Source organism: Echinops telfairi, unplaced genomic scaffold (genome assembly GCF_000313985.2).
Source record: "Echinops telfairi isolate 266 unplaced genomic scaffold, ASM31398v2 ScPeMD7_7400;HRSCAF=8409, whole genome shotgun sequence".
Classification (NCBI taxonomy): Eukaryota; Metazoa; Chordata; class Mammalia; order Afrosoricida; family Tenrecidae; genus Echinops; species Echinops telfairi.
Genome location: NW_022111300.1, coordinates 9155316 through 9179155, shown reverse-complemented (window position 1 = coordinate 9179155; position 23840 = coordinate 9155316). Strand labels below are relative to the sequence as shown.

Sequence of the window (23840 nt, the reverse complement as noted above, 5' to 3'; positions counted from 1 at the left end):
AAAAAAAAAAAAAGAAAGGCATTACAGACCACCAAGGTTGCTACTAGGTGCCACTCTGTGCACAGCAGAACAAAACACTGCCCAGTCCGGCGCCATCCTCACAATTATTCTTATGTTGGAGTCTGTGTTGCAGCCCCTGTGTCCATCTGTCTCACTGTGGCCTTCCTTGTTTCTTGACCAAGCATGATGCCCTTCTCCAGGGACTAGTCTCTCCGGACATCATGTCCAAAGCATTACCCAATAGTAATCAGATATTCCTCTGGGCCCAAGGTTGGTAGGAAACTGGGAACCGGTCTCATATTTTGGGTTCCTTATTTCCCTTCAGCTTCCAAGTTTGAGTTTGTTGCTGTGTGGTCTCAGGCTCTGTGTATTTGTCAGGAATCCCAGGTCAGTGTTGCTGGATCCTTGTGGGGACATCCGATCAGGAGGCACATGATTGAAAGCTCTTTTTATTACTACAACTATTCAGTGTGATCATTTGCTGGAGGCAGGTGTGCAAACAATTTTAATGCTCTTTCCATGGAGTTTTCTTTCTGGAACTGGTGCACCTGGGGTCTTGTTGGCCCAATTTTCCACCAGTATATTTTTTTAGAGTCTATAGTTAAGGGAGGGAGGGGAGCCAAACTTTTTATTACACAAGGGGGTCACCCTTCCCCCCCCAAAAAAAAAACACGAAAAAAAGGCTCCATTGGGCAGAGCTTTCATAGTACTCATTTTTACGGCCAGAGCAACTCACTTTGAGTTAGTGCACCCAGTGGCGTTACCTGGAAAGTTCCTGGTCACAGTGAGTTTTGTCGTGAAAGCAATTTTACTTAAACCTCATTTTGTGTGATGGCTGATTTAACAGAACACCATTCGTCATTTAAATTTTGTTTCCTGCTCGGGAAAAATGCCATAGAAACTGTTGTGATATTGAACACAGCTTACAAGGACAGCTCTATGGGAAAAACTCAAGTATATGAACAAGTGTTTTTCTTGTTTTCAAAAAGGTAAATGTCAATTGATGATAAATCTCATTCTGGAAGTTCGTCAACATCCCAAACGTATGAAAATGTTTGTGCACTAGTGCTCGAATACCTACGATACACCACTGAAGAGATGGGGAAGTTATCTGGATTATCTTGAAGCTCAGTTCAGTGAATTTTAATGGAAGATTGGGGAATGAGAAGGGTTGCTGGGAAATTTGTGCCTTGGGTTCTGGCTGACCAAAAAGAGCGTCGACGAGAAACATGCCGTGCTTTGAAAGAACAGTTCTGAAGTGACCCAAGCTTTTTCTCCCAAGGTCATTACTGGTGACGAGACATGGTGCTATTCTTACAACCCTGAAAGCAAGCATCAATCAAGCCAATGGAAGACATCATCATCACCTCGCCTGAGAAAACCTAAAATCAAAGATCAAGATGATGTTCGTTTGTTTTTTTGATGTGAAGGGGATAGTGCATTTGGAGTTTGTTCCACCAGGTCAGACTGTTAATCAAGCTTTCTAATTAGAGTTTCTGAAAAGATTGCATAACAGTGTGCGGCTAAAAAGGCCTGATTTGTGGCTGACGGGGCACTGGTTTTGCCACCATGACTGTGCACTTGCTCACACAGCCATCTCAGTGTGCTCAGTTTTTGGCAAAAAGAAAAAACCAGCATGTCTCTCTTGTCCCACACAACTTACTTACCCAACCTCGATCCATGCGACTTATTTTTGTTTCCATGAATGAAGAGGGACATTAAAGGACAGTGATTTGACAAAGAAGAAGAGGTGAAGGAAAAATCGAGGGAGGTCCTGTCAGCCATTCAAACATGAGCTTGAAAAATTTTTCCAGGACTGGAATCGCAGATATGACAAATGTGTTAAGTGTAATGGAGAGTGCTTTGAAGGTGATAAGGTTGTTTTGTAAAAACACTTAAATACATAGCTTTGAAAGAAAAATTCCAGTGTTTTGGGGTACTCTCCAGAATCATATGGGGGTCCTCAAACTTTTTAAACAGGGAGCCAGTTCACTGTCCTCAGACCCATTGGAGGGCTGGACTATAGTTTAAAAAAAACTATGAACAAATTTCTTTGCACACTGCACATATCTTATTTTGAAGTAAAAAACAAAATGGAGCAAAAACACCCAGCTGGCTGGATAAATGTCCTCGGCAGGCTGCATGTGGCCTGCAGGCCATAGTTTGAGGATGCCTAGGATACCTATGGCATTATATAATCATATATATATTGTTCTTTAATATATAACCACTTATATGATATGATATTGTATAATCATATGTATTTGTATGTGTGTATGTATACACACACACACACACACACACATATATAGGTGTAGGATGTGATAGCCATTTTATTCTTGTTTAAAAACTTGCTGTAAACATGGAATGAGAAGGTACTGGAATTTCGCCGCTTTGTGGAGTCCCCTTGTGGTAACAGGTGCAGATGTTTGAGTGAGCCAGGGCTGGTGTTACAGAGCCCTGCAGTGCCTCTCTGGAAACATGGCAAGCAGGGCCCCAGGCAAGCCAGCCTGCGGCCCTCAGCGGATGGCCAGAGTGCCTGGGCCTGGTCTTGAGGGATCTCGGCCTCCGCTGGACCCCGGCCGGCTGGTGCATCTCAGGCGGCACCTGTGTGCTGAACATTAAGCTGGTGCTTTCCTCCCCCTTCAGTGCGCTCTTCCTGCTGGCCGCCGCAGGGTGCCTGCCCTTCAACGACTCCCAGGTGAGTTCACACACACTCGAGGTGCCCTCAGTTGTCTTTTCCTCTCTGAGGCCTGTGTGTCTGAGCAGGATCTCCAAACTCTGAGAATCCAGGCTCCCAGAGTCTGCCAGCCTGAGTCCCTTTGGCCCAACCATCGGCTCCTCCCAAAGACATGGCAGTGAGCCCACTGAGCACTTGCCCCTGCTTTCAGTATGCATTTGGTAAACCTGCATGTCAGTGCCCAGGCTGCCCGGGCTCCAGGCATTGAGGCGCCCGGGGCTGCCTCTGTGGGGTGGCTGTCACTTTGTTATCCTGAACCGAAGTTGAGTTTTTCTCCATTAGCGTGAAGAGCCATTCCTGGGGTCATTCCCTAATGGGCTTCTTTTCTTTGCCCCTCAGGTATTTCTTAAGTCCCCACCACGCGTTAGGTACTGAGCCAGGCCCTGGGGCCATGGAGGAGAAGACACAGTGTCCCTGTCTAGGCAGAACGGAAGTCGGGTCTACTTAGAGTCAGGTGGAGGGGGCAGCAGAGCAGATGATAGGACCTGGCAAGGCCAGTGCTGTGCCCCAGGGAGGTATGGATGCTGCCAGGCTCCAAAGACTTGGACATTCGGATAATTCACAGCTACAAGGAGCCGTGTGTGCCTGACACTGTGTTCATTCAAATGATCTAATTCTAGTTCCAGTCGCACAGGAGATAGATGGGGCTTTTGACTCGAGCCCATAGTCACCCCTGGGAGACTCACGGGCAGTTCTACCCTGTCCTATAAGCCCGAATTGACTCGGTGGCAGTGCGTTTGGTTTTGGTTAGTTCCCGTCACACAGCTATTTCCTAAGGGCAGGGTCTGTTATTCTGTCCACTTGTAGCTAAAGAATAACGGGGTCCAAAGGCACCAGCTGATGCAGAAGCAGAGCTTGTAGTATTTAACCCAGATCTTTCGGATTTTGTCTGTGGATGGGACACACAGTTCACATGTTTGGCAGCTGCCCACAGTGTAGAAGGCTCAGGTCTGCCCAGAAGTTCTCTAGAAACAAGGCCTGATGATTCAGTTTAGAAAAAACCCCACCATTGAAAACTCTGGAGCACAGTTCTTCCTCTGACACCCAGGGAGTAGAATAGTGATGAGTTGAATTGACCCCCACCTTTTTGTCTGTTGTTGGGGGCTGTGGAGTGGATTTTGATGCACGAGACAGAGTGGCACTGCTCTGTAATCTTGATAGGACCACATCACCAGGACTTTCTCCCGTGGAGCTGTGGGTGGCTTGGAACCAGCAGCCTTCCAGTTAGCAGCTGAATGCTGAACTGTTGTATCACCAAGGCTCCCTTTAGATGCTGCTTACTTGCCCTAATAGGAGCCCAGGCAGCATAGTGGGTTACTCTGAGGCACGACTAACCACAATGTCAGCAGTTCAAAACCACGAGCCGCTCTTTGGGAGAAAGGTGAGCTCTCCTGCCCCTGCATAGATTTACAATCTTGGAAACCCACAGTAGCAGCTCTGCTCTGGCCTATAGGGCTGCTATGAGGCAGCATCAATTCAATGGCAGTCAGTTTGGATTTTTTTTTTTGCCTCTACTTGACCTCAGTCTTGAAGAATGAGGGGAAGTTAGTGGGGCGAAGACACTAGGAGTGGATAGTCCTGATGGTGTCACAAATGTTTCACGGTCCCACTTTATTGTGTCAGCCCTGTTCTAGTTCCTGCCTTCTGCAGGGGACCAGCCTCCCTACAACCCAATGGGTCTAAGAGGTGGTTGTGTAATTGAGGGGTAAATTAAAGAGACATCAGACAAGATAAAGCATGCAAGGGCTCACCTTCACAGTTATGACTTTATGAGCCAGGTCTGCGCAGAGAGAGTGAGTAATGTAATTTTAGGAGTTTATATAATCTGGGGTGTGCAGGCCATGGTAAGCACATATGTCACAGGGAGGGGTTGTACAATAGGCATACAGGTAACAGGAGGGGGACAAGCTAGGGGTGTATACACAATAGGAAGGGGGTGCACTAGGGGCACACATCTGACAGGAAGGTATACAGTAACAAGATGGCAGCCTAACCTTGGTCGCCCCTGAGTTGGCTTGACCATAGGAGTCTTTGAGCTCTCCCTCAGGAGAACAATCCGTTATCATTATCAGAAGGGAGTGAGCCCTACTTAGGGCGGGACAGACAATAGGGTCTGATTGCCTTAGATGGCTGATAACCTTCAAGCAATTGACCTGCCAGCGTATAGTCAGTGACCACGCTTGGTGTGTTTGCAAACAGCACCTTAGATTTGGCATTACTATGGGGAGACATCGTGGGGAATAACTTTTAGGAGAATGTGAGTGGGATGCATCTCCATCCCACAAACAGGAAGGTTTCCGTCACGGGAGCCTTGGCCTCCAAGACTCCATGTATGAATGTTGAGTTTATCTGAATACACTTTCTTCCCAGTCTGTTTCCCACAGCCTTCCACAATCCGTGTCTGTGAGTCAGTGTGATAAACAGAGTCAGTTAAAGATGGAGTGTCTGGTGGCTGCTAGAGGAGACTTGGTGGTGCAGTGGTTATGGGTTGGGCTGCTAACTGCAAGGTCAGCAGTTCAAAGCCTGCAGCCACTCCTTGGGAGAAAGACAGGACTTTCTACTCCAGTACAGAGTTACCATCTCGGAACCCACAGGGGTAGTTCTACCTTTCCCTGTGGGGTTGCTGCGAGTCAGCATCAGCTCCATGGTGGTGTGTGTGGTTTGTTGAGTTTGGAGGCTACAAAGTCCTGCAGAGAAAAAGAAGGATGGTGTGAAAAGGAAGGCTGAGTTGGAAGGGGGGATTGATGCCTGGGGAAATGCAGGAAAGTTCTCATGGGGAACCCCGGGGGATATGACAAACGTGACTGGAGGGATCGATGTGCCCTGTCACTGGGATTTTCCTCTGGAGTCCCTGGGGAACTGTTGCATGATTTTCAGCAACAGATGATGCCCCCAGACTTGGCTTTGAGAAACACAGTCTGGTGGCAGTGTGGGGATGGGGTGGTGGTGCTGCGGGCCCAGTCCTGGCAGGAAGGTGCTGGAAAGCAGAGGGGACTGGCTCCAGGCCCTGAGCATCGAGTTTTGGCCCCTTGCTTGGCACCTGCCATGGAGCACCGACTATTAGAGATTCTGCTGACTGCATTTGTTCCATGTCTATCTTACTTACACTCTCCCCTTCTCTTTGTAAAATCTTGTGTTACAGTTTGACCCAGATGGATATTTTTGGGCTATCATCCACTTATTCTGTGTAGGTAAGTTTGGAAAGAATGTTTGCTTGTAGAATTAAGGATTCTTCATTAAACTCAGAGTATGTCCATTTTTAAGTGATCCTGGGCAAAAAGAGAATTAAATATAAAGCACCAGGGCTATATATATTTGTGTGTATGTATTCAATTGTACTACCCTCTCCCTTCCAAATATTTTTCTAAGTAGTTCTCATGTTACTGTAAACTTATAAGCAAAATGGGTTTACACACCAGATTAGGTGTGGTTGGCAAAACCATGAGAGACCATCCATACATTGTTTGCTTAAAAGTACACTCAGTGGGCTTTGTCTGCTTTAGAGTTTTCACCCATGTTTCCATTTCCAATCTCATTTCCTCTTCTTCATGACAGACATTAACTCCTCATGGCTTGGGGCTTACATCCTCGGCCCGGCTTGTGCATGCTGCTTGGTCTTCTCCAAAAACAGTGGGGGGATATCGGTATGTTTGGGTCAAAAACTGTTTCTTTCAGCAGTCTATCTAGAAAAATCAATGAATGCCTTAAACGCAAGGGCCATCCACCTTCATTTCAAGCCCCATGTTAAAAGTTTCCCGTTTATAGTCTGGGTGGAAACGTGGAGCCCAGGTACTGTTACACAAAGTTCAGAAGTCCCAGGTGTTTCTCACATGCATCTTTTCAAGGGCATCTGTGGGATCCGTCTGTTGATCGCTCAGCTCGCTGTTGCCCAGAGCTTCTCGAGGGCCCCTCAGTACTGAAATGCTCCATTTCAGAGGGTCATGGAGTTCTCACTCTTGAGGGACATGTACAAGCCTGGAGGGGTCGAGCAGCGGCCCCTGGGGGGACCCTGGGGACACAGCCTCCATCTGGCCCCTGGCAAGGAGGCAGCTTATGGCACAGAATCCTGCATGCACTGACATAGGTGGCTTCATTTTCAGGAGCTTATAAGATGCGACGGATGCCCCAGAAGCCCAGTGTGCTAAGGTAAACTTTCAAAGTCTGGTAAGTAAGGCCCATAGTGGCATGGGCTGGACCACAGTGAGGGCAACGGACTCTTCGCGTGGCCTGCCTTCAGTGACTGGCATAAAAGCTTGGACCTCGGCTTGGAATTACGTGGTCAGCTGCTTGGGTCTGAGTGGACCACCTCCAGTTCAGAGGCACAACCCTGCCTCCTGGTGTCCCTGCCCCCTCATGACCTGATTCGGTTAGACCCTGCATCCCCCCCATCAATAGCTCTGTTCTGTAGCTAAAATGAGGCCTTTGTTGCCATTGACTGGCCTTGGTGAGTGCCCGTGGAAAGCTGGCACACAGCCCTTCAGTGATCTGGGACTGCAAGGGCTCTTCTCCTACGACTTCCCTGCGGGGCTGTCCTGCCTGCTGGGAGAGAGAGGGTTACCCCCAAATACCCTCAAATACCCCAAACCCGCAGCTATCGAGGTGATTCTGACCCACATTGACCCTATATAGGATTTTTGAGGCTACAACATTTTACTAGCACAATCTCATCTTTCTCCCTTGAACCAGCAGGTGGGTTTGAACCAGGGACCTTGTGGTTAGCCGTCCACTGAGAATGTGTGATACCTGGTCCTTAGAATAACTTTTTTAAAGTCAGAAGCGACTCAAAGGCGCCTGGCAACAACAACAACACATACCAAAGCAGTGCAGAGAGGATTAGAGCGGTTCCCGAATCAGGTGCCACAGAGCAACGGGCAGTGACAAGGTGCGCGCACCTTTTGCACCTTGAAGAAAGTGGTTTTACAACAAGAAGCCAGAAAGGTGGTCAGATACAAGGCAGGGCATCCACTGACACTTTTAGCTCAACAGCGAGTCACAGTGGTTTTTTTAGTTCAAATAGGTGCCATCCAGAGCCCCTGGGTGGTGCCAACCGTGTACTCGGCTGCTAACAGAGAGGTTGGAGGTGCCTCAGAAGAAAGACCTGGAGACCTGCCTCTGTGAAAGCAGGCATTGAAAACGCCGTGGAGCACAGCTCTGCCCTGACACGCTTGCGGCTGCCATGAATCGAGTCAGTGCAGCAGCACTGGTGTCGGTGTGTCCCAGCCCAAAGCTGGTGCATTCTTAACTGAAGTCCTTGTACGTGAGTCAGGTTGATGGCATTTTTATATGTTAAGTGTGGTAGCCCTAGCAGCCTGTCCATTGGCCTGAGCTGACCGTCCTTTTATTTATTTATGTAAAAAAAATTTTTTTTGACAGTTCCTTTAAAGTGGCAAATGCTCACAGAGAAAGTCATCGGCCACAGGGGACAATGTGCTTGGTTGTAGTCAACTCAGAAATACTTTTAAAAATATGAACCTGGAACAGATTTTGAATATAAACTGCTCTTTGTACTCTTTATTAATAATGTATAAAAGTATGATTTATTCACGATGTGATTTATTAATATGATATGTAAAACACTTCTATATTTCATATGCTTTGTCTTTTTTTTCTCCCCTCAGTGACATTGACCAGCAATACTTAAACTACATATTCAGGTAAAGTATAACTTACATTGTCAAAGAACCAAAGGGAAACTCATATATCATTCTAGATTTTTATTCTAATCCTAGTACTTGATTGGAGACTTCTGGAAAGGCCTCTTAGGTAATATGTGATGAGACCAGAAGTTGTGGAGCCAAATAGCCATCTTGCCTTAAGCCAGGCAAGAGAGAGTTCGGCTGGGACCCATACCACTGAGGGCGGTACCCTTCCCCATGGGACACCGAGTCTGTAAGCTAAGGAGAAGTTTCTTCCCTGGATCCAAACGCCCCTTCTAAAACATGTCCTGGAATTCCTGGCCCCAGTGGCCCAGAGTTTGATACCAGGCCTCCTTGGGTTCATCTTTTGAACTTACTTCCAAGCTCAAGGAGTATCCAGAGGGAGCCTATGGTGGAAAAGAGTGTGTGGAAAGAGAAGGGGCACACTGGGGGCCAGGAGCCAGGGATCGGTCCTCTTATGTGACCATCTTCTGACATGAAACTTCAATGGCCTCAAAAAGTCTACATTTTGACCCGGCCTTCCAAGCTGTTTTGAAGGTCTATTTGTTACGGCAGGGTGACATTCTAGGTTTGATTTATAACTTAAATGTTTAAACACATGGTACTCTTGCCTAACCCCAGCCAAGGATCGAGTTGCCCAGCTCAGCTGGCCAGGCACTCAAGGACCTAGTTGAGAAAGAGAGATTTGCTGTTGGAAACCCAAGTTTGCCTAATGTCGTGGCATCAAGTCAAGAGGACCAGGGTTGGAGCCTTTTCAGCCTTTAGTCATGCGTGCTTCTGGAGGAAGTTCCTCCACTTCAAACATCCAATTGGAGCTGTAGTCTCATAAATCAAGTTCATAAATATCTTGATATTTACTAAGATGCCACTCTGAAAGCAGGATTCCCCACATGTGTGGTTGTGAGCCGCCGTTGTGCTCACCTGAAGTCAATCGTCAGTTCCATTCTGCTCAGACCCACCAGTTGCCTTTTCAGATGGTTTGAAGAATGCAAATTCTCTTGGTTTGTAAACATGCTTTTATGATAAGGTGACCAGATTTTAACATTGGTAAAGCGGGACACCATTGATAAAACTCATATCCTGGCAAAATAGCCACATGGCAGCCGAAAACCATATACCCTAGCTTGTCATGCATTCTTTCCCCAAATCGGGACTTTTAAAAAATGCCGCGGGACACGGGAAAAATTGTTAAAAATCAGGACTGTCCCGCCAAAAGCGGGACGTCTGGTCACCTTATTTTATGACATTGGACCACTTGACACAGTCATTTTCTTCACCAAACTTATAGCCAACTCAAGTGGCAAAGGAGTAAGGGAACGTGGAAAAATTAGTTTTGATGAGCCTCAGCTAATTTCCCCGCCCTCCCTCCTTCCCTCCCTTGGGCTCCTTTCTTCTGGAGGGAGGAAGTGTATTGCCTGCGAGCCGGATGCCTGGGACTTCCTGGCCAAGACTGCAGCAGCTCCCGCCTCAGCCCAGCTTCTCTGTCCAAGTCTTTACTCTCAGTCCAAGTGACGAAGCTGTGTGCATCAGAATGAGGGCCACCATTCGCCTTCCCACTGGCAATCACCATGGAGGGGTCAGCAGCCAGAGGTTTCCAATGGGCCCGATGGATGGTCAGCGGTGTCTGCCAGGGCACAGAATTGGTTTGCTCGCTCCGTTTTTTGAAGCCAAAAAATCATTGAATGCATTGGCACAGATCCGTGCTTTTTGTTTGTGTTTTGGAAGATGTATTTGCTCCCTGACCCTCACTTGAGCCTTTTAAATATTTCTCTTCTGCTCTTAGTTGCCATCCAGTCTGGGTGATCCCCCGTGCAGAGTAGAACTGGACTTCATCTGGTTTTCAGGGCTCTGACCTTTCAGATGCAAACTGGCCAGGTAGCTTTCAGGGCACCTTTGGGTAGGTTTGAACTGCCAGTCTTTTGGTTCAGAGTCAAGCACTTAGCTTTTTGTGCCACTTAGGGATTCCTATTTCTCATGTAGATAAGACACAGGGAAGATGGAGGACAGTGAAGGAAAGAATAAAGAGAACTTTGTAGAAGGCCAAAAATAAAGTGGAGTGTCTAAAAATAGGAATGCTCTGGTTTGTCTTTGGGAAAATGTAGGTAATTCCTAAGGAATTCATATTATAGGACGCATACCTAGCTTCCTTTTTAGTTATTAGTAGGAAATAGACATATGTCTCCTCTAGTCTGTTACACAGAAAATTACCAGGTTGTTACCTGTCCAAACTCTGTGCCCTCCATTTGCAGATGAGATCTTTGTGTATGTCAGCGAGAAGTAGTTCATTTCTTGAGGACATGGTTTAGTTACACAGAAGGAAAATGTGTTGGAATTGGCTTGATCCTCCATCATAGAGACTACGAAGCATGTAGAGATGAGATTTTCCCTCATCTTTCCTTATTTCCCATGAAAGAATGTCCTTTGTTCACTGCTGTGACCTCAGCAAGTACTAGGCACTCAATAAACATTTGTTGAATGAATAGAACAAGTCTGCTGTTTGTCTATCTGCATGATAAGCCTTCTATGTTAGTATAATTTGTTTGACTTTGCATGCATATTACAATCTTTTTAGGGAGTTTCAAGTTGTGTTTCCCTTCAAGACAGTCTTACCACAAATATACTTCCCAAACCAACAAAGCCACACTCACTGCCATCGAGTCGAATCAGACTCACAGCGACCCTATAGGACAGGGATTCTGAGACTATAGTGTTTTTATGGGAGTAGAAACCTCTTCGTTCTCCCTCAGAATGGTGGGTAGTTTAGGTTGTTGACCTTATAGCTGGCAGCCCAAGTCATAACCCACATGGGAGGCGCCAAGAACAAACATAGTCATCAGATGGATAGTTTTATTCTCCTTTTCAGTGTTTTCTTACCCGCTTGGCATCCATTGAAACTCAGCCCCGATCATCTTCAGCCATATGATGAATGGGATGGATGATTTTGTAGCCAAGGAATTCTCAGGAATTTAATAGTGTCCATGTTTGTGGCAGAAATATAGTTAGCCCACCCTCAGCAGTGAGCTTTTGGATTCTAACTGATTTGGCAGTTGTTTAATTACAAATGCTCTTTGTGCAAGACAATGCTTTCCACCCCAATTTGTTGAGTAGTGATGGGTATTAAAAAGTCGTGGGCAGACATCTAAGGTCCAACTGCTAGTCTCCTCGTCCAGAAGGAAGAAGAGTGATGGGAAGTGAGCGACAAATGAAAACAAATGGTCGTGTGGACAAATGAAACCTGGAAACACCAGTCTCCACCAACAGGAGCCCAGAGGAACTGGCTGGTACCCTGCTACCATTACTGACCACCTTAGATGGCCCTGGATAGAGTGGGAGAAAAATGTGGACCAAAGTTCAAAATCGTGAAAGAGACAAGGCTTATTGGTTGGCTAGAGACTGCTGGGCCTCCCAGGACCATAATCACCCTTCAAGTATGACAGGAACACACCCTTGTGTTAGACTAATCACCATTTAAGATCCAGGAGACATCATGTACCCCAGCAGGAAGGTTAGGAGAGGAAGAGTGATGGAAAAAGGACACAGGAGGACCGAGTGGGATAACTGATGGTCCGTTGATGGGATTGCAGTGGACGGACAGAAACAATGTGTGTCGCGTGTGAAATATAAATCTACTCTGTAAACTGGCATCCAACCAACAATAAAAAGTTCAAGTAAAAAAAAAAAAAGTTCAATAAAAGCCAACAAGACTGGGAATCCAGGACAGGTGACCCCTTCAGGACCACTGGTGAGAGTGGCGATACCTGGAGGGTGGAGGAAGGGTGGGGTGGAAAGGGGGAACCGATTACAAGGATCTACATATAACCTCCTCCCTAGGAGATGGACAACAGAAAAGTGGGTGAAGGGAGACATCGGACAGGGCAAGATATGACAAAATAATAATTTATAAATTATCAAGGGTTCATGACAGAGGGCGGAGTGGGGAAAATGAGCTGATATTAAGGGCTCAAGTAGAAAGCAAATGTTTTGAGAATGATGATGGCAACAAATGTACAAATGTGCTTGACACAATGGATGTATGTATGGATTGTGATAAGAATTGTATGAGCCCCCAATAAAATGATTAAAAAGAAAAAGCCCACAAGACTGTTAAAACAATTAGTGAATTTGATCACTCAAATGGGCCTTACCCTTTCACTGAGGAGTTAAGAGTCAGGCAAACTTGACTCTTTCCGTTCCCGGCCTGTGCACCTCACTGCCCGTCTGTCAGTGGAGGCCTGTCCTTGCGGTGCTGAGCTGGTTTCAGCAGAGCTTCCTGGGTGAAAACCCTGGGAGGGAAGGTCTGGTGATATTCTGAAAATCAGCCAGCCTGCGCCACAACCGCTCACAGGGATGACGCGGGACTGGCGGTGTTTGGCTCCCTTCAGTGAGCGATTCCGTGTCAGGCAACAACAACAGGTTTCCCCTGGCGCCCAAAGTGTGTCATTAAGTCTGTTGTAACTAGAAAGTTTCCGTGATTTATATAGGATTTTTTGTTTGTTTGCTTTTTGTGTATAAGAGATTTATATCCAAGAGCAATTGAACATTGAGAAAACATCCCAGCCCAGTCTAGATCAACTCCATAAGTCCAACATTAGCCCATATGTCCAACAGCAATCCATAAAGTCCTCTTCAGACTCACAAAACCCATGCAATGATGCCAAATGCAGGACGATCACAGGCCAGTGGGTAGAAAGTCTTTGGATCCAGTGGCATTGTAAGCATATATAGGTTTTTAAAAAAAATGTTCTCTGACACCCCCCCCCCCTCAATAACCTACCAAACCACAGCAAACAACATTAAAAAACCAAAAACTAAAATAGCACGTTCATGGATCCAGTTCAGAGCTCTGGCCCCTTGATCCTGAGAGGCGGATGGGGGCTCCTGGGGGCGGAGTTTGATGATGCCTCGCCTGCAGCCTGGGGAGTGTGCTGCCCATTCACAGCTCACCGCCAAACACCCCTAGTGTGCTATTTGCCTCTTCTCGTAAAAGTGAAGATCCTCTACTACAATTTCTTTCCATCAGCGAAGGCAGGTACTTTTGAAAAAGGGAATGGGCAGCAAGGGAACTTTGGGAAAGTGGGGTTGACCTGTGTCTCCAGGTAAATGGGATGCTGTTGACAGGGTTTCTGACCACGCTCTCTTTTTTCACAGTGTGGTGCTGCTGGCCTTTGCATCCCATCCCACAGGTAAGCATCCCTCCAGTGTTGCTTCCTTTATTCATTTGTTGTGATGTGAACCATCAGCTGCTCCTTGGGACAGAGAGGAGGCTGGCTGCCCCGTCAAGAGGGAGCAGTCTCAGAAACTAGCCCCGCATGAGGCCGCTCTGAGCCGGGCGCTGGCAGGTGTGCCCCAGAACCCGGTGAACGTGTTCAGTGTCACCCTATTTCTTGCTGACATAGTTATATACTTTTTTTTATTGTTTCACCCACATCATTCCCGATTAAAGAAGTCCAATTTTTTTGTTGTTTCTGTACCCATTTTCTGCTTTATTGATCTGTTTACTCTTTTTTTTCATGGATTTTTAAAAATCATTTTATTGGGGGCTCATACAACTCTTATCACACTCCATACATGCATCAATTGTGTCAAGCACATTTGTACATTCATTGCCCTCATCATTCTCAAAACACTTGCTCTCCACTTAAGCCTCTGGCATCGGGTCCTCATTTTTCCCCTCCTTCCCGGCTCCCCCTCCCTCATGAGCCCTTGATAGTTTATAAATTATTATTTTGCCCTATCTTGCCCTGTCCGGTGTCTCCCTAAAGAAGTCAATTTGTGAAGCATAGTATTGCCCGTGCCTGTTGCAGATTCAGGAACTACCCGTAATACTCTCGCCCACTGTAGACATTGCAGCTTCGAAAGGCATTGCAGTCGATGCCAGAGAGAAAACAGCACCCCCATTCTCACTCACTCTCACCCCCCCCACCCCCCCCAGTACCACAACTACTGTGAACAGATTACTTGCCCTGCTCAAAGTACAATGAGGTAGGTTCCAGCCAGATTGAGCCAAACTCTCGGGGCCTCCGTTTTCTCACCTGTGAAATGAGAAAGGGTGGTCTCGAGTACTTCTGACCCCCTCCTGGCTCTCACTTTCTCAGCTTCCTGACTCTGCTTCCGCCTGTGAGAGGGCGCTCATGTCCTCCGTGTGCTGCCTGTAGAGACTCAGATTGTGTAGGACACTCCAGAAGCGCATCTCACCAGGAGCATCACAGCGATGATGTGCTTCTTAACGCGCCCCTCCGTACGTGTCCACTGGTGTCGCAGATCTCCAGGGCTTACTGCTCTGCCCTCCCGGGTCTCAGATGTGGAAAGATGGTCTTTTGTCAAAGAATAAGTCACAAGCAGTCAGGCTGTGCACCCTAAACTGTTCCTGCGGACCCTTGTTGCTGTTCACCTCTAAACCAGGCCTCGGCTCCTTCCTTCATGCAGCCCCAGCTGGTCGCCGTCCTGTAGGTGTTGAAATATGGAGCTTCATATCCTCTGCCCATAGAGAAGTGCTCCGCTAAATCTTTGGGAAATTATACTCACCGGCTCTCCTGGATTTACATTCACTTACTTTCTGAATGATTTTCTTTCCAGTGGATTTAGGTGGATCATTTGGCGTAAAGAAATCACTTGACTTTTCAGCTAAGATAAGAGATTCACACACAGCTAAGAGGTTATGTGGGCTCATTTGTTGTAATTATGGTTATTAGCAATTAAGATGATGATAGTTTTGATTTTTAACAATTATCACGCTAACCCCAGATTTCACAGATGATGCCGTCAAAGCCCAGAGGCTTAAGTGATGTGACCCAAGAGGATGTTAAGTGGGTGGAGAAGCAGAGGGTGTTGGGAACTTAGGGTCTCTTAAACCCCTTTCTGTTTTTCTCTCTTTAAAAAAAAATGCTGCTATTTTCAGTGACCGTACACTTCATAAATTTCTTGTGCAAGTTCAGAGTTTTGTGCAAAGGTTTCCCTGGAGTTTCTCTGTGTTTAGCGGGCATTTTGTTCAACAGTATCCCAGCACAGTGGTCATAGTTTATACCTTTGGACTAACAGTCATATCTGGAGTTGTTGGCATGTTTTCAGGCCCATGCAGGAATGCCTTAGGCACTTCTTTCGCTCCGGGAGCCCCAACAGGGCAGCAGTCTGAAGTTGAAGAACGGCCTCCACGGAATAGGAATTTAGGAACGGGCTGTAGTTGCATCACTTACAGTTTCGGTGAGGAACATGTTCTGGAATTAGATGGCGATGGTTTCACAGCTCTTTGGATGTACTGTACATCACGGAACTGAACAATTTAGAAGCATGAGTTTTATGATGGGGGCTTTTATGGTGGGCAATTCCAACAAAGGTCAGGGGATAAGTGAAATATCGCTACGGAATCACAGAAACCTTTTTTAACTAAAGATATCAAAATGTGAAGTTCTCGTTTCCCTACATCTCCTCCTGGTAGGTCTGTACACCTCTGAGGGTGGGGTTTCCAGGTCTCTCGCCCTTCCCCGCTGCGTTCTGTCCTCAGCCGATGCTGCCGCAATCTAGCAGTGTGGCATCCTCAAAGGACCCAACCTGTGTTCCTTCAGAATGTTCTTTGAATTTGGGGAACAAAAGGCAGTGTGGAGGGGCAAGGTCGAGGCTGTAGGATGGATGAGATAAGCTCTCCCAAGGAAACTCCTGGGACAGCCCATGCTACCCTCGAAGCATGAGCAGGTTGCATTGTTGTGAGGCAAAACAAGACAAACTTCCCTGGTCTGTTTCTTCCTAATGCAGCATTCAATATTCTTAAAACGTCTTTATAATAAGCTCTCATGATTTTCCTGTCCTTCAAGAAAACTGCTCAAGATTAGCCCTTTGGAATTCCAAAAAACAGTCTCTGTAACCTCCTGAGCTGACCTCTCTGCCTGGAACTTCCTGGCCCAGCGATCCCCTCAGAAGTCACTGTGAAGGCACCCTTTGGAACCTAAGACATGACTGACAACGGGTTTGAAGCCACGCCCTGGGTGCAGAGAGATGTTTAAACAGGTTTTGTTCAGAATCAGCCCATGCATGCAGGAACTGGAGCACCAATAGCAATACTTTTTGACTTACTGGGCGGGGAGGGAAGAGGGGAAAAAAATCTCTGAATGGAGAGCCTCTTTGAAGCTCTATTATGCCACGAAAACATGATTTATCAGGTTTACGATTCCTTCGAATTATATTTGACGTTTGAAAACGTGGTCTTGAGGAGGTGCACTAGGAATAAAGCTAATCTGAACGTTCTTACACGGTATCTTTTGTAGACTTAGGTTTTTGTGTCTCTCAGATATCAGTATTTAGAAATATAATTGATGGGCCTCAGAGTAAGACTATGTTTAACTTTGAAAGAAACTGCCCCGTTTTCCAATGTGGTTGTGTTGTTTTACACTCCTACCCAACAGTGTATGGAGAGTTTCAGTTGCTCCATAGTCTCACATTCAACATTTGATGTTGTCAGTCTTACACTAGTCCCCGTAGTGTTTTTGGCCAAGCTGCCCTTCTTACTTGCCCATGAGTGATTAGAAAGATTGACTTTGTTATAGATGCAGATTATGTAGCTCTGGGACATAACCTTTAAGATGTGTTGGGCACAGGTGATCGGGTATCAGGTAGACAGTTCTCCATGTCTTAGGCAGGGACCCCAACACTGTTCTCTCTTTGAAGATTGGGTTGTGGTAGGTGGAATCCTGTACCCTTTTAGTTTTTCAGCCATGCAATTCACGCTCCAGGTATCTGGGGACCTTGCTTGGAAGAATACCATCCTTCTCTTCTGCTGTTTTAAGCGTTTGTGGAGAAGAGAAATTCTCTCCTTGTTTGAATGTGTACAGTTATTATTTTATGCCTATTGGGTATTTATATTCAGCTGTGATGTTCACCATGGCAGTTTCATACACTGCTATCTCCAGAGAAATGGGACGGACTTACTCCGTCGCCCAGCGTCAGCAGAATTGTAATGGTGCAAAGTAAGAATTAAGGCTCAATGCAGACTTTATGGATAAACTACCACACAGTAATACCACAAAACATGGTCATATCTTTTAACCTCTTATTTGCCCAGGAATGGTGCAGCTCTTCATGAAGTCCTGAAGGAGTGTTGTCCTTTGGATAGCCTTACAAGGGTTTTAAGCTCCTGGATTGAGCTTCATATGCTTGGGGCCAGACAGCCACCCCCACACGGCAATATCTCCAGGGGATATGTTGGAGGCATTAGTCTTTACCTTGATGAAGCTGATGTGACCCTCTCTGTTTAATAGTTCTACCTTAGCGGAAGAGTAGGAAGGTTGTTGGTTACCTTGAATGAGGACCAACAAACCCACCTGGAAACCATTTGGAACATCTCCCCATGGAAAGCAGAGATGTTTAGGCCATTCCCGTACTCTTACTTCAGCAGTGCTTGTTCTGTGTGTGGCATGGTGCTTGGTACAGGGCGTACAAATGATGAATCTCAGCTCTCAAGGATTTTATAGTTCTAGGAGGAGAGACAGGCATGGAGTCAACTAAGTGCGGTGCGAGAAATGTCTTGAAGTTTTTAGGAATGACCCAAAGATAGAGCATATTTGTGTTTTCCTCACCCCTATTCCCATTTCTTTCCCTCCTCTCAGTAATTTATGGATTTGACGGAATTATTTAAATCTAACTGATAAATTACTCAGGACCAGAATTTTAAAAACCACTTTGTTGACATATAATTCATGTCCCATACAATTATGGTTTAATTATATTAAAAAGACTTGTACAAACATCACCACACTCAATTTTAGAATATTTTCTTCATTCTTGTACCCATTATTATTAGCTTCCTTTTATGTCTCAACCCAACCCAATCCTAAGGAACTATTAATCTAGTTACTATCTCTGTATCTCTATAGATTTACTTATCACAGGACCAGGATTTTTTCTAATATGGTCCACCTCTGATCACGTCCTTTTTCTTGAGACCCACACTTTCTCTGGCCACTTTCCTCCTTCTTGGACTCCTTCAACGCCTGGGCTGGGTATAAAAGGAGGTGACAACCCCACGGGTCTTTTTCTCCACTGAGGAGCATTTCTGGGGAAGACTAGGTGTTAGGAGGCTGAGCCCCAGCTGATGGGGGTTCTGGATTTAACTCATCTTCCTTTCTGCTCGGTCCTCCTAGTCATGGACTGAACTGCAATTTCTTCCTCCCACTGACAGGAAGATTGGGAAAGGGACACGCACCAGTGTCACAGCTGCCACAGATGCAGCAGACTCTCCAGATGTCCTCATCCACCTGCTCACCACTCTCTCCCTGCGTTTGGGGTGCCAGTGGTTACCTCAGCTGCCACTTCCATAGGGAAAGGGACATTAGAATAAATCATGTTTATTATAAAGTTCCTCCACCAACCTAGGTCTCCATTGGGCAGGACTCTTATTTAGTGGAATTTTAACAGAGAGAGAACAAGAACTTAGCTCTTGTTTGGAATTTTCAATAACCAGATCCCAAAAACCCGCTCCTTTTAGTTAAACAAACACATATATGCAAAACTAAAAACAACAGACCCGATCAAAATACCAACGTTGCAGTGGAACGACATGTAGAACTTTCCATCCTAGTAGACAGGTCCATCGTTTTAAGAGCCCAGAGGAAGCATAGAGGCCATTGTGTCTGTGTTCAAAGCTCTTGACTCATCAGGGTCGCGAGGAAGGAAATCTGCCTCCGTGTCCCACCATCACACCTGCTGTCCTGGCCGTGCTCAGAGAAATCAGTCGTCTTCCCAGACCACCTGGAATCGAGACAGACCAAGCACCACGGTGTGGAGGCTGTGCTCCCTTGCTGTCTCCAAAGCCCCAGATTTGGAAGGAGTTGAAAGCTTAGGCCGTGGAAACACTTAATGCCTTTTCTCTGGACATTTTTGGAAGGCCTTCTGCTTTTCTAATCTCCTGATTTCTTGTTTGTGACCAAGTTCAAATTCCAGAGGGGGAAGCAGCCAATATGTGTGATTATTTCCGCTTGCACCAAGTGGAACTAAAAGAATGAACTTACTTCACTAGAAATAAATGTCCCCTTTGGGCCTTAGAATAAAGTGAGCATGCGTGGTCAGTCTGGTCGCTGCGCCTTTTGTGCAGCCATTAAACACAAGAATGAAAAAAGATGTCAGAGGAATGCATTCACAGTCTTTTTTTAGACACAAGGCAGAAAAAAAAAGCAGGAAAAAAAAAGAGCTTTAAAAAGAATCTTTTCCTCCATTCTCTCTTCTGCGGGGCCGGCTGCCCAGTGGAGAGGAACTGTCCCAGGATTTGGCCTGCCTGGAGATTACATTCTGGTTCCACAGCCTGAGTCGTGCTGTGGAGCTTTCCCTCTCTCGCATGTTTAAAAGATAATTTTATTCTGTTCTTGCTGTGGAGGATGTACCGTACACAGCAATAGACCCGCAAATCCAATAGCTTCTCCATCCACCGTTTGAAGACGTTGATGAAGCGTAATCATTCTCATCCCCCCCAGTCACACAAACCCAGTGCCCCCTAAGGTTTCTGTCTGATGTTTGAGATTGCTCTTAGGATTTTGATCCCATGCAGAGCACAACGCGCCGGGCAGATATTCTTTACTAGTTAAATGAAACTGTTACTGATTTTTAAGGAGACGTCAGCAGGTATTTTTAGTTTAAGGTTTAAAGATGATCAAAGGGCAATAGTGTCAGGGGTTCATCCAACCTTCATGGCTCTAGGAAGTCTGGAGTCCATGAGAAGCGGAACTTCTGTTCTGCTTTTCCTCCTTTTGGTTGGGATTTCTATGAGATCTTTGAGCAAAACTTTCAGTCTTTGTAGCCGGGCACCATCCAGTTCTTCTGGACTCATGGCAAAGGAGGCAGTTATCTTCGTCCTCCTATTCCTGTGTTGTTCCAGACACATAGAGGCCAATTATGCCTTACAAAGTGGCTGCCTATAAAACTCCGGGCAATACACCTCCAACACCCACCATGCTATTAGGTCATTTACGAAACCCTGATCTTAAATTTCCAAACGAAGGAAGCAAATCCCATGAGCTTTCTGGTGCACAATCAGCCAAAGCAGCTGCTCGCTCTTTTCTGTTACTGCCCATATGAGAGCAAGTAAACATGTATTGCTCCTGGGGTTCCAGCTGAGACCCACACAGGCTTATTTCTAGCAACATGTGTTTAAACATTCATATGTGATCAGTGCATAGCTGCAGGTAGTTCTCTCTAATACACTTGTCTTCATCTGGTTAGCACACCTTAAAAATGACAGTCCAAACAGTGGCTTCCTAGGGCATCTGCTGGGCCAGTTGAATTCAAGGCAGAGTTCCGTTCAGAAGGTTATTGCGGCAGCTGTTTCTTTGGGACTCCAAAGGACTAATCAATAGATTACCCCCCCCTCACCCCGAGGTCACAGGATGATCCTGGGGTGTCTTCTGAAGAAAGTTTAAGGAAATTCTAAACTGCATTGATGAGAAAAGGTCAGGAAAGTTGCACTAAGGAATGTTTTGCCCTTGGGAGGGTAGCCAGGGGCGTCCTACAAGAATTACTTTGGGAAATCCACTCCCACCCACCCTACAGTCCTGATCCTGCCCCTTCAGACAGAGTGAACCTTGCAAAGGAACGTTATTTGAGTCCCTTGAAGATGCCAAAGCTGTTCTGATGGGGTGTAAGTCAAAGAGCACAGCATTTTTCAGGGAAGAGTTAGAGAGATGGAAACAACACCTCTAGAAGTGGAGAGAGCTAAATGGAGAATGTGTCGAGAAAGAATAGCTTGGCATTTTGATACTTTGGTTTAATGAGCAGTTTCTATAATTTTATGAAATGTTTTTTGACTTAGCCTCAAATATTTACCAGTTCAGTTCTTCTAGGCACACAACTTGTCATAATTACCTGCGCAGCCCAACCCAGAACCAATCCCTATTTTCATTATTGTTAATTATCCTTTTCCTCTACTCTCCCACCCGCAGTAACCACTAATAAACTATTCTCTATGTATTTCTCTTTTTAGCTTCCTGTTATTTAAAAAATTTTTGACATTTACTTAACATATCTTACAATTCAATTGTTCAGTCGTACTATGAAGAATTGTGTACTCACACAATCGATTTGAGAACATTTTCTTCTTTTTTATACTTCTTGCTGTTAGCTTTCTATTTCCCACCAACCTCTCCTTCCATATCTCTAGGTAAGTATTATTCCAGTTATTGACTCTCTAGATTTATAGATCTGGATTTTATATATCCAAAAAACATTCAAGACAAACCCAAGAGCCAACGCCCCTCCCCCAACAACAACGACAAAATAAAACCGAGAGAAAGCTCAATTTTTAAAAAACATAAAATGCTAAAACTGCAACAAACTGAAATTAGATCAAAAAGGAGAACAAATGATGAGGTGACGCGTATTAGCCGGACTGGAGCTGCCATAATTGGCTTTCCGGTGTTCGCTGTCTGATGCCAAGGCTCTTCACATCACTGGACTCCGGTCAGAGGCCTCATCCTCACGGGGGCCCTGCAGATGGAATATGGGCTGCTTCTGAATCCATGGCCTTCTGTAAACCGGGTATTCAGAATTTAGGCTCTGATACTGTTTCTTCCTCCAGATTTGGAGTTTATTATTTATAATCCTTGGATCGCACAGGCTGGTATAGTTCTTCTGTGTGGACTTAGTTGATCCCGCATTCTTTTCATACATATATATATTCACCCTTATGTCACTGCAACACTCAGTGCAATATTTGTCCTTTTCATATATCTATATAAATAAGATATATGAAAAGGACAAATATTGTGTGACTTCATAGATGTACACCTACATCTATGAATCTATGTAATATATATATCATGTATATATACATCCATGAATGTATACTATATACATATACATCCTATATATATCTGGATATATACATATATGAAGTCATACAATATTTTTGTCTTCTGTAATTGGCTTATTTCACTCAGTCTATCTTCTAGCTCTACCCATATTATAACATGGATCAAGACTATGTTTCTCCTACTGGCTGAGCATCCCCTTGTCTGTATGTGGCTGTTTGTCCATTCCTTCCCTGATGGGCATTTCGGTGGTTTCCACCTTCTGGGTGTTGGGACAAGAGTTGCCGTGAACATTGGTGTACCAGCATTCTCTGCTTACATGTCTGTTTCCATGTCTTTGGGGCAGATAGCTAGGAGTGAAATTGCGAAGATCATATAGTAGTTCAGTGTTCGACTTCTTCAGGAACTGCTACCCTGTTTTACCACAACAGGGGTACCAGTTTGCAACCCCACCACAGTTAGCAAGGGTGCCATCTTAGACCTCATGACTTCTCTGAGCAATAGTGAAAATGGGGGCACAAAACCTCCCAGAGGGATTGTGAGACTGGAAAGAGTGTGGAGATATATATCTATATATATCATCTATATCTCTATATCTATCTTTCTCTGTCTCTATATCTCTGTATATCTTTTATTATAGGGCCTGGCACAGGGCAGCCTCTCACTTAAACCCCAACCAAATCATTGCTGTTGAGTTGCTGGTTCACGGAGCCCCATGTGTCCTAGAGAATGGCTCCCTAATAGATTCTTCCAGAAGTCGACCCCCAGGTTTTTCTTCCAAGGTACCTCTGGGTAGACTTAAACGGCCCATGTTTTGTTTAGTGGGTAAGCACTTAACCATTTACACCACGGAGGAATTCACTATATACCACTGAGGAATTCATGATACGATCATACCAGCACCATGATAAGACTAAGCCAGGATCAGCTGGAGAAACCCGGAGTTAACTGGGGACAACTTGGTTGAAATCTCTTTCCATTGCCTGGAGCTGCCAAGACTGGGGGGGTGTCGTGTGGGGGCTTCTTGTGCCATTGCCTCACCTGTTACTCTGCCCTGCAGGTGATCTCTTCAGTGCCCTGGAGTTCCCGTTGCTGTACTTCTACAGATTCCATAGCAGCTGCTGGGCCAGGTAATCTTTAGCTGCAGAACCCACTGCTTTATTAATTTGTGTGTCTCTCTGCTGAGTGGTCCTGCCAGTAAATCCTGTCATGTCCTGTCACAGGGGTGATGTGTGTGCTCTGTGGAGGTTGCAGGGAAGCAGCTTACTTGTCTGCCAGCTTGTTGTTACTGAGGACCCTGCTGTGCTGGATTCTGTGAGGACCCCTGCCCTGCAGAGGTCCCCCAGCTAGGGGAGTGGTTTCAAACCTGGCTGAAGACCAAGAGTTTTCCCCTTTTTTGTTTCCACAAGAAGGTCTGACACAGAGCGTCCTGACTTGGCATCTCCCCGCTCTGCTTCCCTCTGTCTCCGAAAGGCAACCTCTGAAGAGCCCTAACCCTCCGAGGAGCAGATGGGAAACATCTAGGCCAGCAGATGCCTAGCCCACATGACGGTGGTTCATGCTTGGCCTTGGGAAGTACTCAGTGATGTAGGCCCATCAGAAGGATAGATTTAGGTCGCCCTTTTCTTTCATTGACAACCCCCCCCACCCCCCCACCCC

General features: G+C 45.8%; 1 protein-coding gene across 1 annotated transcript in view; it reads left to right on the top strand.

Moving 5' to 3' along the window:
• TMEM241 (transmembrane protein 241) overlaps nt 1-23840 on the top strand; it is a 153705-nt gene that overhangs the window by 63749 nt on the left and 66116 nt on the right. The window contains exons 7-12 of the mRNA XM_045296217.1: nt 2650-2701; nt 5883-5931; nt 6841-6886; nt 8359-8394; nt 13546-13580; nt 23242-23311. Coding sequence (XP_045152152.1) covers nt 2650-2701; nt 5883-5931; nt 6841-6886; nt 8359-8394; nt 13546-13580; nt 23242-23311 — 288 coding nt within the window. The remainder of the gene's footprint in view (nt 1-2649; nt 2702-5882; nt 5932-6840; nt 6887-8358; nt 8395-13545; nt 13581-23241; nt 23312-23840) is intronic.